Here is a 13,695-nt window from a genome sequence, read left to right as displayed (position 1 = left end):
CCAGCTCATACCTTTCTTCCAAGACCTTGACTGGTTGACTTCTCCCCTTGTATGACCCAAAGGCATTGACAGCCAGCTGATCTCAAATCGAGTTTACCCTCTCTCTCTTCTCACCCCACACCTGCTGCTGCCCTGTTTTCTCTGTCGCACCAAACCTGAATCAAAGGAGTCATCTCCAGCTACTTTGTCTCTGTCACCCCCTGCTCTTCCCTGAGCTTCAAGTACTGTCAATTTCCATTCTTTCTTTCTCCTCTGTCATGCATCCCAAGCCACCATCAAGATCTTCCTAAGTTCATGTCCTGGCCTCCACCGTCACCATCTGCCAGGCCAGCCTTTTACGTTGACAGCCATTGCCTTTCTAGCACACTCATCTGATTGTGTTCTGCTACTCAGGTTTCAGCAGTTTCTCACCACCCACAAGATGAAGTCTACTCTCTTTGTTCAGTATGGCATATCTCAGCCATTTGACCCCCTGCCTATTTGACCCACCTTGTCTCTAGCCATTCCCCCCATCCACCCATGTGTCTGCTCTACCCTGCTCTGCCCTCTTGACTCTGTGTTTCCTTCCTGCTTCCTGAAATGGCTTCCTCACTGTGGCCATCCTAGTGGAGACTCCAAGTTATTGTACTTTGAAGCTGCCCTTCACTCCCTATGGCAAACCAAAAGGCTCATCGTTCTGTGCTCCCCTAGAACACTGTGTATACTCAGCGCTTGTCCTATTGCTATTATAATTTTGGTGTAAGTCAGCCATTCTCTCTAGATTAGAAGTTCCTTAATGAAAGGGTCACGTCTTCACAGAGCTTGGACCCCAAGCATTCAATATTGTTGAATATTGAATATTGAATATTGTTCAGTATTCAATATTGAATAATAGGCATTCAATAAATGTTGAATGAGCAAATATCAGGATTCCCACACTTGGCAAAGAAGTCAGCCCAGCATATAGCAAAAGCATCTTTATCTTTCTCACACTGCATAAGAGAATGACTTTCTAGTTTGAGACCCCCAGTGGCATGTCCATCAGGAGCATCCAAGGAAGCTAAACAGCTGTGTGCCAGCCAGAGGCATGCATGCCTTCAATCACATGTCAGCTTCTGCAGGACACAGCTCTGCTTCTCCCTGTTTGTCTGTATTTTCCAACCATAGCCACAGCCCACAGCTTCACAGAATGTAAAAGGTAGATGGGAAGTTACAGTAGGTGGTTCTTAGCATTGCATCCAACAATGTGGCATCTGGACCACGGGAAAGGACTTGAGTCTATCCCTGGCCAACAGCTTACAGAACCCGGCATCCAAGTCATTAGAATTCCTGACTTCAGGGGAATGAAATGGTCAAGGCTCTTGCTTCTCTGGTTTGTTTCTCTTTTAACAGTTTTGTTCTAATCCTTGGCAAGGAAAGGTGCCTCACCACAATCCAGAGGGTGAAAGGTTAGTAGGCTATGTTCTTAAGAACTGGGATTTCCTCTTCTTTGTTTATCTGTTCTCCTTACAGGAGGGAGTGCTCTTTGAGCACATGGCACTGAGACAGGACAATGCTTGCTCTAAAAACAGTATCCATGTGTACCTGCCTCAAGAAACACAGGGCCAAAAGGCGCTTACATTGCCCAGGAATGCATCTAGAAGTAACTCTTCAGGAAGGCCTAACTCATCATGTTTTGAAGTTGGATAGGAGCCTTTTTTAGGAAACCTACTCCCAATGGACCCCCATTTTGACTAAATGAGTGAGGCCGGCTTTTCCACTCCTGTAACCAGGGCAATTCTAACTTGTCAAAATAGTTTTATAGAAAAGGAGCTAGTACTGATTGAGCTGGGATTTGCACCCCACCCCACAATTTCTGACTCTTAAAACACCACATTATCACCTTGGCTTATAAAGCACCATGTTTACAACACGATTCAATAGCTCAGGATTCTGTTCATCATCAGTGGATTTTGCACGGTTCAGCTGTAGGGCACCCAGTGAAAATTTGCTCCAAGAGACTGCTCCCTTCTCTTTTGTGATGAATTGTGCCCAAGAGCAGCACTGGGTTACCCAGGCTTCTCTGAATCATGATCATTGAGTTTTCTGAGCAGTGACTTGGGACTTTCAGGATGTAAATAGCAAACGTGAAACCTGGTGACAGAGTGGTAACATGCCGTTGGCCTGAAAGCCAAAGCCGTAATTAAAATAGGTGCCGCTCACTCTGCAGAAGCATTAGCGTTATTTCAGCAGAAATAAAAGCATGGTGGAAAATGAAGTCTGGTAAAATAGCTCCAGGATGTTGCAGGATGGAAGGTTCCAGACTCCTGAGCTGCCATGTCCCAGACTCTTGATCCAACTGCAATTTGAGTTGAGGATGATGTAAGGGGTTAGTATGATGTGTTGGGGAAGCCTTGTCTGTTTGTGGTTATTAATGGTAACAGAGGGACTCTTGATTGTCATAGTAGAGTGAAGGGCTTTCAAGCACAGAATGGAGTGATTTCTAGCCTGAGATAACTGAGTCTGTTCTTAAGATGCCATTGACGGTCCAATTTCAATTCTCCAGAAATTCCCCTTCATTGACCTTTTCCTTACTGCAAATCAACAAGTAATCTCACCAGGCCCATCATCCCCACCTAAGTCTTTTGAGTTCAGGAGATTATCCCACACCCACATTCCCTAAACCTAGAGGTGTTTCACTCAGGAAGCAGGACCTGATTTCAGAATAGTCCAGGCCTCTTTCATCAACCTCAACATTTATCTACTCTAAACGTTGAAAAATTGGAAGGTTCTTGCTTGTTTTGGAATATGTGTGGTCAGTGCCTCAGAATAAAGCATTTAGCAATTGATAGAATCCTGCAGTCAACATGGTTGGTGATGGATAATACTTCATGAAAAACAAGAATAACATTTACCCAATGCTTTAGCATTTCAGAGTACTTTACTGTCACTGTTTTTCAGCCACTGATAGGCTGTTTGGTCCTTATTTTATAAGAATTGGTACATTGTAGGAAAGAGCTAGGAATCAGGAGATCTGGGTTCTGGTTCCCATTTCACCATACACTTGCTCTCTGATCTAGGAGTCATGACTTCTTCTTTAGAATGATCCAGGGATGAGGGAAGATGATTCTGGAAACTTTCCAAAGATCCTATCAGCTCAAAAACTCTGACTAAAAGAATATAGGCAAATACTTTGTTTTGGTTTTATTTAACAAGGTAATAGTTCTCCTGTGGATTTCAATACAGTTACCATTTACTTTTCTTAACTTTGGAATCTCAGACTTGGAGGTTATTTCAGATGCACTTTAGAACTTCCATTATCCTATGGCCTAGCCAATCTTTGGGCCTTTCAAGTCCTGATATATTTTTGGTTGACAATCAAGTAAAAAGTCAAAGATACATCTGGATACATTTCATGGCTTGGAGAAATGGTCAGTGGACACACCCCCACAACAGAAACATTTTTGGGAATCAGGATGCCCCTTTTCCCATTCAGGTATATATAGGGAGGCATTTTTCGTGGGGAAAGATCAGGCTAGGAATGGGTGACTCCACCATTTTCCTATCACTGTGGGAGTGGCTGAAACAGTGTGTGAAAATCTACACTGAATGTACAAAAATTATCTTGAGGTCGTAGTCTGCTCATGTAGCTCTAACATTCGAAGCCAGCTCTTTCCAACTCAATGAAGAAGCGGTCCAGCTAATGCAGTTGTTTCCTGCCATCTTTTTGCTCATGAACCCCTTTGGGAATCTTATAGAAGCTATGGATGGCCCTCTGCCCAGAAAACTTCCCATCTACTCACAAATTGGGATATAATTGTAGGGAATTTGTGAATGCCCTGAAGCTCATGGACCCCAAGTTAGTTCTCCTGGTCTAAGTAGAGTAAAGGAGCCCACCAGTAGGAATGTCAGGGCTGGCCTGAGACTTCTGCATCATAGCTAAAATTAAATGCATAGTAACATAAAGATTTTTTTTTTCCTTTTTGTCCTCTGACCATCACCCTCTTTTCCTTTCTCTGTTCCTACATCTCTTGTCATCTCTTCTCATTCCCTCTCATTTCTCCCCCCATCTCTTGCACATCTTGCACCACAGATGTTCCAGCCTGGCTAAAAAGCCTCCGCCTGCACAAATATGCTGCGCTTTTCTCCCAGATGACCTATGAGGAGATGATGGCCCTCACCGAGTGCCAGCTGGAGGCGCAGGTATGTGCTTGAAGTGACCGTTCCCTGAGAGGGTGCCCCAGGCGGGACCTGAAGTTCAAGGCCTGGACAACCTTGTCTGGACCCATACCTATGCCCACACAGTAACCCGCCCTGTCATGGGAACTGTGGGGTGCTGGCCAGGATTCCATGGTGAGCAAAACTGAGTGGATTCTTGCCTTCAGAGTCCAATAGGAGATGGAAGACAAGCAGATAACCCCAGGGTCATGAGGGTGAGATCAAGTGGTGTGAAAAGGCATAATCTCGGCACACTCGAAAGTTCCAGGTGCTAGGGAGGAATCGGTGGAATTTCCTAGGAGAAGTAACATTTGGCCATGCCACAAAGAATCTACATCCCTGCCTTTGCTTTTCTCACTCTCTCCCTCCCTCTGCCCGAGCAGGGCTTGGCTTGTTTGGGAAGTGACAGATCCATTGTCTGTTGTCTAGTCCAGTTACAAATCAGCCAGCTTCTAACTGGACTGCTGAGTAGAAGCACCAGGTCATGCCTCAGACCCACCCCAACATTTTTAAAAAGCCATGTCCAGGCCGGGCGCGGTGGCTCAAGCCTGTAATCCCAGCACTTTGGGAGGCCGAGATGGGTGGATCACGAGGTCAGGAGATCAAGACCATCCTGGCTAACATGGTGAAACCCCGTCTCTACTAAAAAATACAAAAAAACTAGCCGGGCGAGGTGGTGGGCGCCTGTAGTCCCAGCTACTTGGGAGGCTGAGGCAGGAGAATGGCGTGAACCTGGGAGGCGGAGCTTGCAGTGAGCCGAGATCCGGCCACTGCACTCCAGCCTGGGCGACAGAGCAAGACTCTGTCTCAAAAAAAAAAAAAAAAAAAAAAAAAAAAAGCCATGTCCATGCCAGTCTTTGTTGAGATTGGAGAAAATTATGCAAACTTTTTTTCTTCTAACCTGAGACAATCATTGAGAATGAGATTTCCATAGGTCTCAAATTTCATTTCCCCTAAGGCATCTTTCCCCAATGTGGATGCCACAGGCCAGTCAATAGAACCCCTGAAACTAAGCATGTTTCCTGCTACGCTGTGCTCGGGTGAATGGATCTGACCAATGTCTTTGTTTCCCTTGTTTAAAATGCTATTTGCATGTTTCACATTGGCCTCAGTTTCCTTTCAGCAATGATTTAAAAGAATCGATGGTCTGAATAGGCTAAAAATATTTCCTTTGCAGGAAGAGGAGATTGTACCATTTGGGCATGGCTGGTCTGGATGCACACCTCCCCGCAGATCACCGGTTCCCCAGTGCTTATTCGGTACCCTCATTTAACCCTGCAGGCCTGGCGGACTCCCAATATGGAGACACAACACAAAGCCCAAAGTCACTGCACATTCTCAGAGAATGAAAGGCACTCATTTCAACTTCCTAACATTTCTCCCACCTCTTTTTGAATCTTGATTGCTCCTTGAAATCCCAGGGATTGATGAGAACTGTTTCTAAGAGCATTTTTGTGTTTGGGTCAGAGTTGAAAAAAATCTAAGTCATCAGTTGTTCAACTTGAGGAAAAAAAACAAGAAATAATTGAGGGCAAAGCCAGAGGCCAGCACAAACTTTTCAGAGTAATTTAATTCACTAGAACCCAAAGTTAAGGGTAAACAGAAATATACCCCTAGTGTTTCATCTTAGAGACTGGGTTCACTTGTCATTTGAGTCTTTATTTTTCTAGTAAAGATGTTGTTGATATTCCTATCTTTTCCTTCTTTAAGAAGAATTCTATGGAATAGTTGCTAGACATTTGAGTTAGAGACCTTATTTGAGAAAGGGCTGTCTATCAGGAAATTTGCAGTATCTATTATCAACAACTGTTTAAATCCTTAGGCTCACCACTGCTACCCAGTTAAGAAGATAAAATCCACAACTCTTACTGTGAATCCTAATCATTTACTGGAAGAGATGACTGAATTATGAATTTAAGTAATTTTCTATTCTAGTTTTCCTTAGAGTAACAAAAGACAGGCTGCAACCTAGCAGAAATTCCCCATGTTTTATGACACTCCATGTGGACTCTACTGGGCTGCTCATCTTTTCAAGATGGGTAAAAACACAGGGAGGGTTTGAGAAAGCCATGAATGTCTGTATGGGGTTGGGACCTTCAGGGAAACTGAGGGGGACTGAAATTATAAAGCCTGGAGAAAAGGAAGAGTGCATGACTTAAAAATTATCTTCTAAGACTGTGAAGAAATTTCATGCTGAGTAGAATAATTGGCCGTTCCGCATCTCTCTCTAAGATACAGAAAGATACAAATACAGATAAAAAGTATGGTCAAAAGACACAGGCAAATGTGTAGCCAGATGGATTTAGAATTAAGAAGATGGCCAGGCACAGTGGCTCACACCTATAATTCTAGCACTTTGGGAGGCTGAGGCGGGAAGATCGCTTGAGCCCAGGAGTTTGAGACCAGCCTGGGCAACATGGCGAAACCCCCTGTCTACTAAAAATACAAAAATTAGCCAGGTGTGGCGGCCTATAGTCCCAGCTACTTGGGAGACTGAGGTTAGAGAATCACCTGAGCCCAGGAGGTGAAGGCTGCGATGAGCTAAGATGGCGCCACTGCACTCTAGCCTGAGCAACTAGAGTGAGACTCTGTCTCAACAAATAATAATAATATTTAGTAAGAAGAGGTTTATGACGATGGGTACTAATGCAAGAGGTAAGTGGATATTGATGAGCCCGTGAAAATAGAGGAACAAAGAAGACAGTAAAAGCCTCCAAGAACCTGTAAGCTGATTCTTAAAAATATGTTTTTAAATATACATTTAAATGTAACTTGTTGTTTAATTACAGAATGTTACCAAAGGTGCAAGACACAAAATTGTCATCAGTATTCAGAAGCTCAAAGAAAGACAAAATCTCCTGAAGTCTTTGGAAAGGGTAAGTTATTGGATGAGGGAACATTTCCACTTTTGTTATGGGAAAGTAGACTAAGGAAAATTCTCCATTGGAAGTGTCATCGACAGACCTGCTAGAGCGTATCATGCGGTTTCCTTCCCAAAGTCAGAGAAAACAGAATGATTTTGAAGTGAAACCTCCCGGTTGCACGTGCTTCTTTGGAAGCCGATGCCTCAGTGCGCTTATTCCCTGGGCCCAGGCTGCCTTGCCCAGCTGTCCCAGAGCCCTGATGAAGTGCTTTCAAATGCACCCTTTTTATATGCATTTGTGTCTCTGCCTCGTATACATTTGTAGAGATCAGTGAGGTGACCAGTTCACAATCAGACGCTGAAATCTTGGCAAAACAGGGCAGGGCATGCGCAGTGTGCTTTGGTCTCACTGTCCTCCCAGGGGAGGGTCTGTTTTGAGAAAAGCTGCCCCCGAGTGGTGATACTAACAGGTACGCTGCAGATAGAGGCGGTCAGAAGCATTTGGCAGGCAGACATAGTTGGCTCTCAAGAGAATCATTTCAGGCTTTAACTTAACAACAGAGTTGGTCCCTGTGACTCTGATAGGAACCATCTCAGAAATGCTAAATGCTGAAAAAAGTTTATTCCAACGTTAAAAGCAGTGATCAGCTGCCTACTGTCCCATTTTGTTTGCTGCCTACACAGGTCCTCTTCTTACCTTTGTGTCTGGATGCTGCCCTGGTAACAATGTCATTTTTAGGACTTAATGACGACAAGATTTCATCTAAGATCCCAAGGAGGGCAAGCCCCGTGCCTCACACAAGTGAACCAGCATTGCCTCTGCCTCAGGGCTGGCATTCTTATGCATGAGTACTGGGAGGCAGGAGTGGTGGGTGGGAAGTTCTGTGGCTATTTGCAGCCTGCAGAGCTTTAGAGGTAACCTCTTCTAGTAATTCTAGGGAGCTTTTGGATTTTGGAAGGGGACAGAGTGTTGACGGAGGTAGGGATAAAGCAAATTTTGTGAGCACATAAACATTTAATGGAGTGGTAACTTTTCAGCGGATGCACAAAGACGTGTGTGTATAATTTCATATAGACTATATAAAGTTCTATTCAATGCATATATGTTGTATATATTTACAGAATATACATATATAACTTTGTAAGGAACGTTTCTTTTAAACCTCTGGCCAGATAGACAGACAGAGGCTTCTCACGTGCACATCCGTGATTAAAGACCTCTTCTTACTTAAAGTGAATTACAGATTACAAGTGAGATATCCAATTGAACCTGAGGTTTATTTGTTGTTGTTTTTAATTTTATACTACTTTAGAAAGCAGTTTGTCTAAGTGACTATTGCCATTTTTAAATTGAGAAACCATTCTCTTTGGGGGAACATTCAAAAGACCAATTTACTCTTCCTTTGTTAGAAAGTGCAGAAAACATTTTGCATAAGGATTTGATTGCTAAGTGTTATGGTAAAAGAGTGATTTTTTCCCTTCTTTCTGGAGCAGCCTTGAGGATTCATTCATATCCTCCATCACTGGGAAAGCGCACCCACCTGGGAGACAAATTCCTGTTAGCTTTATTCCCTGCAGCCTGGCAGAAGTCAGCACGGGGAACACTCTGGCAGCCCAGTAGCAAGGGTGACCCCGACATGCCATTGACTTTCCATCTAGCCTTTGATAAGTCAGTGATGTTTTCTGTGTCCCAGATTTTGCACCTAGAATAATAGTGACTCCCCTGTTCGCTGGAATGGGAAAGTTAAAAGGTGCCACCTACAGAGCAGAGTGTGATGGCAGCCAGTGGTCAAGTGGAAAGAAATGGAGTTTATCGAGCCTGACTTCTTTGAGAGAGGAGAGCTGATGTGTGTCAGATGACTGGGTTGAGCCTGAGTCAGAATACCCGAATGTTTGGACATCCGGTGTGTTGTCCCTGCCTAAGCTGATGAGCTGGGGCGGGAGGGAATCTCTCTCAGGCATCCACTGAGGACTCATCCCCTGGCCCTCCTCTCTTCTCTGGAACCCCTAACTCTTGCTTTGCAAGGGAGTGAGTTGTTTGTAACCTGTTACCACTGACGGCACCAGTGGCAGACTCAAATCAGCCATTTCTCAGGCATTCCCAGACACCGTTGGGCTGATGATGCTGTTGGGAAAAGAGTCATCTGCCCCTGCCTGCCTCCCATATTCTTACCTCACATAGATTTCTAAGGAGATAGCTGGGGCCCCGCCCATAGTTAGTTCATAATCAGTGGTGGCTGTCTGAGCTCTGTGTGCAGAGCTCTTTTGTTCAGTTACTGAACCCTTATCAAGCAGCTGCCTGGGACACAATTTGCCCCATCCACTGGAGGTTAACCGTGAGTCATACATGGCTCCTGCCATGGGGAGCTGGGGACGTGCATTGGGACAGTTAGATATGGCACCATATTATCCCATAACCCAGTCTGATCGACGTCATCACCATAGCAGGTGGGGAAGCTTCCTGAGGTGAAATAGACCGCTGTGCAGTGATGAGGTGTAAAGCCTTCAGAAGAGCAGGACGCTGGCCGGGAAGCTCATTAGGAAACTATAGCAAGTCTTGATGGGACCTTGAACCAAAATAGAGGCAGTGAGGATGGAGGAGGAGGATAGAGATCATTTAGAGGGAGTCCAGTGATTGTGACGAGGCTTGGGTTTGAGTGTCACAGCATTTGGGGACTGAAAAGATAGGAGAAGTAGGGGCAGGAAATGGAGGTCCATGGGAAGGGTTGAGTGTGAGGTGCCTGTGAGACACCCAAGTGGAAGTGGCAAGTCAGTGGCCAGAGAGCAGGCCTACAGTCCAGGAGGCCCACAAGGTTTGAAAGGACCGATTGTGCGTCGTCTGAGTGTAATTGATAATAGGTGCTCCCGGGAAGTGTGTGTCAAGAGCGTGGACAGGCCCTTAGGAGCACTGTAAGATATGGAGGGGCTGAGCAATAATACGGGCTGTGCTCGCCCAGAGGGTCGGGAGGGTTTGAAGGAAGGAATCCCGCCAGGTGCCATGGAAGTGTCACATACAATGGAGATGAAACACTGTCCTCTGAAACTGGCCCTCAGCAGGTCACTGTGCCGTGATGATACGGGTTTCAGGGGAATGGGAGGAAACAGAAGCAGAAGCCTGTGAACCAGTTGGTGTGAACGGGTGAGGGGCCATGGGGTATAGCATTGTAGACTTCTCAAGGTATATGGTGGAAAAGGGAAATTAGAATGGTCACTGGAGCAGATTTTTCAACATTTATCTTGAATAATGAAAATGTTTCCACGTGGTTTTATTCACCATCCTGGCTTTTCAATTCACTCTCAAACCGTGAAGCTAAGCCATGTTCTGAGCCTGGGTCCCTGGCATGGAGGAAGGAAATACACACACACACTCACGCATTCACCTCACTTCCATGTATTGCTGCTTACAGGAGGAGGAAATGCTTCTCTGTAAGCCTGTGCCTTTTCTTCAGACACATCCAGATCTTGTCCTCTTGGGTTCAGATCTGAGACCCCCGATTCCATCAAGTGCTGCAGAGAAGCAGCAGAGAAACTTAATATTAAATGCTAAATATTTCCGAGGTAATAATGCCTTATACTAGTAAGGTACATTGTATACTTTTTAAAAATGTTTCACCCCTATCGGTGGATTTGGCCCATACAGCAAACTTCCTAAGGTAATCAGGAGAGCTGCTGGTATCCTGATTTTAAGAAAAAGAAACTCGAGTGAGTCCAAACTCCTTAGCAAGTTGGTTCCTAAGGACTTGGAAAAGCTCTTGAGCTTCATCTCAATGAGCCCTGCTCGACCATGTACAGCGTCCTTTCATCCTTTGTTCCTTTCCTGCTGTTTCTCCTTTCCTGAAACATACAGTGGTGGTCAGGGGTCCCTCTTATATGTTCCCACAGCTCCCTGCCCTGATGCCCATCATACCATGTGGGTCCCAGAAACTGTAAGCACCTTAGAGCAAAGATTATGACTTAATTTGCTTTCATATCCCCAGTGTATAACAGTGCCTGGTTGATGACAGGGCTCAGCAGCTGATGGGTGCATGAGAGGAGGAAAGAACAAATGCGCTAGATACAGGAGTCCTGTCTATTATGCGAGAATCCCAATTCTTCTTACGCAAAGGAAAGGATGGAGTTAGAGACACCACATGAGTGCTGGGGACACTTCGGCTGCTCAAGACTCTCTTTTCCAGATGGTTTGCAGCTTGTTGTTGTCATATGCCCAGGAAAGGCACTGAACCAACCTTCCTCCGAGGCCCAAGTTAGCCACACCAGGGCTAGTATAAGTCAGGAAGTAATTTCCTTCCTGCTTGTCTCCTGAGTGATGGCTGTGGTCAGTGGTGGACCAGACTTCCCGCTGTCTGATCTCAAAGGAGCTCCTCAGCTTTGTAACAGCACATTAGTTAATGAACAGCTTCACTGTGCCTCTTTGTGTTTATCGTGTGGGATTATATTTTCTGTATGAGAGATCAGTAAAGACTTGGGTGGATTCCTTATTTTTTTGTCAACGTGGAGAATTAATTCTCACAGTTAGTCAAAGGTGCTAGATTGATTTCCATTCTGGCCATTTCCCTGTTCCTTCTCAATTTGGGCACTCTGTTTTGAGTTCAGGAATTCATTTTTAAGTGTCAGGAACATGACCTGATGGTCACAGTGCCATGCTACTGATGCCAGCTTGATCAGGGGATGAGCTAACAGGTTGTAAGCCAAGTGTTATCTTTGAGACAATGGCTTGATGTCTATGAGGGAAAAACAAAATTCTACATGATTCCTGGGAAGTTATATTTTATAGAAAGTGTCCAACATTATTCATTATGTCTTTGGTTTCTTTTTTGATTTTTGTTTTCATTTATTGATTGATTGATTTTTGGTGTGGTTGCCTCCAATAGAAGAATCAGATAAGATTTGAATGGAGCATGCATATGTTTCCTGTTTGAAGTCTCTTCACATATCCAAAATCTCCTCTCACCACTAGCTGGAGAAACCTTCTTGCCATGTGACAAGAGCAGGCAGGGGTTTGGTGCAGTTGACAGAGTGTCCCAAGCATGCATTTGCTCATCCCATTGACAGCAGCTGCATGGGATGGCACGGTAGGGATCCATGTGATCACCCCAGCATGGTTTTCCTAGCCCCTCTTCATAGGGAAGCTTCATCCCTCTTTTCCCTTCCCCTCCTTAGTCAGGGGCTAGACAAGGAGGTCAGTGTCCCCCGCAACCCAGGGGCTGGTTGGGCCACTGGCAGGACCTCACGGTAGGATCCAGGGGTCCCCTAGTTAGCATGCAGTCTGATCAGAAAAGGTGGTAGGTGCTCTCCTGCCATGGGTCAGCTAGCTCACCTCCCTGTGCCTTCCCTGGTCACATCACCAGGTCAAGTCAAGGAAGCCGATCACATGATGGTGTCTAGATGCTGGGAAAGGGCCGGGTCTACTGTGGGCAGCAGGGAAGGAGTGATCAGGAGCATGCCTGACTGCTGCAGGGACATCTGTCATGTGTAGAAGGAAGGTGGCAGACGCGAAACTCTCCAAAGAGAAAAAGGGACTTTCTCCCCTAAAATAGGCTGAACAGTGGCCCTGGCCAGGTTTGAGAGACAGTTCTCGTGGCTAATTAAAATTTCACTTCCTTCATAAACCCTTCGTGCCAACTAGGCTAAGGCATAATCCAGGCTCCACTTCCCACCCCTCCCCGCCAAACAAAGCCGGTTCCTGCCAACCACAGGGTGTGGCTGTTGGTGTTCTTCGCTGCCCACAGTTGAAACAGGCACATTCAAGGCTGCCGTCCTCAGCTTTCCTTTTTCTGATGGATTGATTGGAAATGTTTGGGTGCAGAAATTATCACATTTCATATGTTTGCATTCCCTGACACCATCAAGCAAGTGTAAGAGAGGACCCCAGGAATGGATTGGATACTTATGTATCAGCCTTTTTAAAATGTCCTTGCAATTCTGAGCTCTCAGAAAATTAAATACTTTGGGCCGGGTGCGATGGCCCACGCCTGTATTCCCAGCACTTTGGGAAGCTGAGGCAGGTGGATCACCCGGGGTCAGAAGCTCAAGACCAGCCTGGCCAACATGGTAAAACCCCGTCTCTGCTGAAAATACAAAAATGAGTTGGGCATGGTGGCACGTGCCCGTAATTGCAGCTATTCAGGAGGCTGAGGCAGGAGAATAACTTGAACCTAGGAGGCGGAGGTTGCAGTGAGCCGAGATCATGCCACTACACTCCAGCCTGGGCAACAGAGTAAGACTCTGTCTCAAAAAGAAAAAAAAAAAAAAGAAAGAAAAATTAAATATTTCATAAATAATCAGGGCCCTGATTGTCAATGTCCTTTCCAGGTCCTAGGAAGACCTTGATGTGCACAAACACAGGGGGAGCAGCTTTGTTGCAGAGGGCCCATCCCAGCCACCATGCCAGGCAGGGTCCCAGGCTCCCGAGCCCCAGCCATGCTCCAAGCCACAGTGTTTGGGCCTCTGTGAGCATCTGGCACAGAGAGAAATATCTATCAGAATCAACTTTTATTTCTGTTTTTAATAAGTAGTGCCCAGTATATCAAACTATATGTGCAGAATGATCCAATGTTATTATACAACACATAAAGACATGTATATATTATATTACAGTTCTATATATATTCCTCTCCAGAATGATTCTTGTAAAACTTGGCACTCCCTTGCTTGAA

At 45.3% G+C, this 13,695-nt stretch overlaps 1 protein-coding gene across 7 annotated transcripts in view; it reads left to right on the top strand.

Moving 5' to 3' along the window:
- Window positions 1-13,695, top strand: part of SAMD4A (sterile alpha motif domain containing 4A) — a 228,881-nt gene that overhangs the window by 181,549 nt on the left and 33,637 nt on the right. For 5 of the 7 annotated variants that reach the window (XM_050798252.1, XM_050798251.1, XM_050798253.1 and 2 more), the window contains 2 exons: window positions 4,052-4,161; window positions 6,966-7,052. In XM_050798252.1, the coding sequence (XP_050654209.1) occupies window positions 4,052-4,161; window positions 6,966-7,052 (197 nt within the window). The other 2 variants (XM_050798255.1, XM_050798256.1) reach the window with 2 other exon arrangements.

This window comes from Macaca thibetana, chromosome 7 (genome assembly GCF_024542745.1).
Source record: "Macaca thibetana thibetana isolate TM-01 chromosome 7, ASM2454274v1, whole genome shotgun sequence".
In the NCBI taxonomy this organism is placed as follows: Eukaryota; Metazoa; Chordata; class Mammalia; order Primates; family Cercopithecidae; genus Macaca; species Macaca thibetana.
Note: the sequence above shows the minus strand (reverse complement) of the source record. Positions and strands in the feature narration are given on the sequence as shown.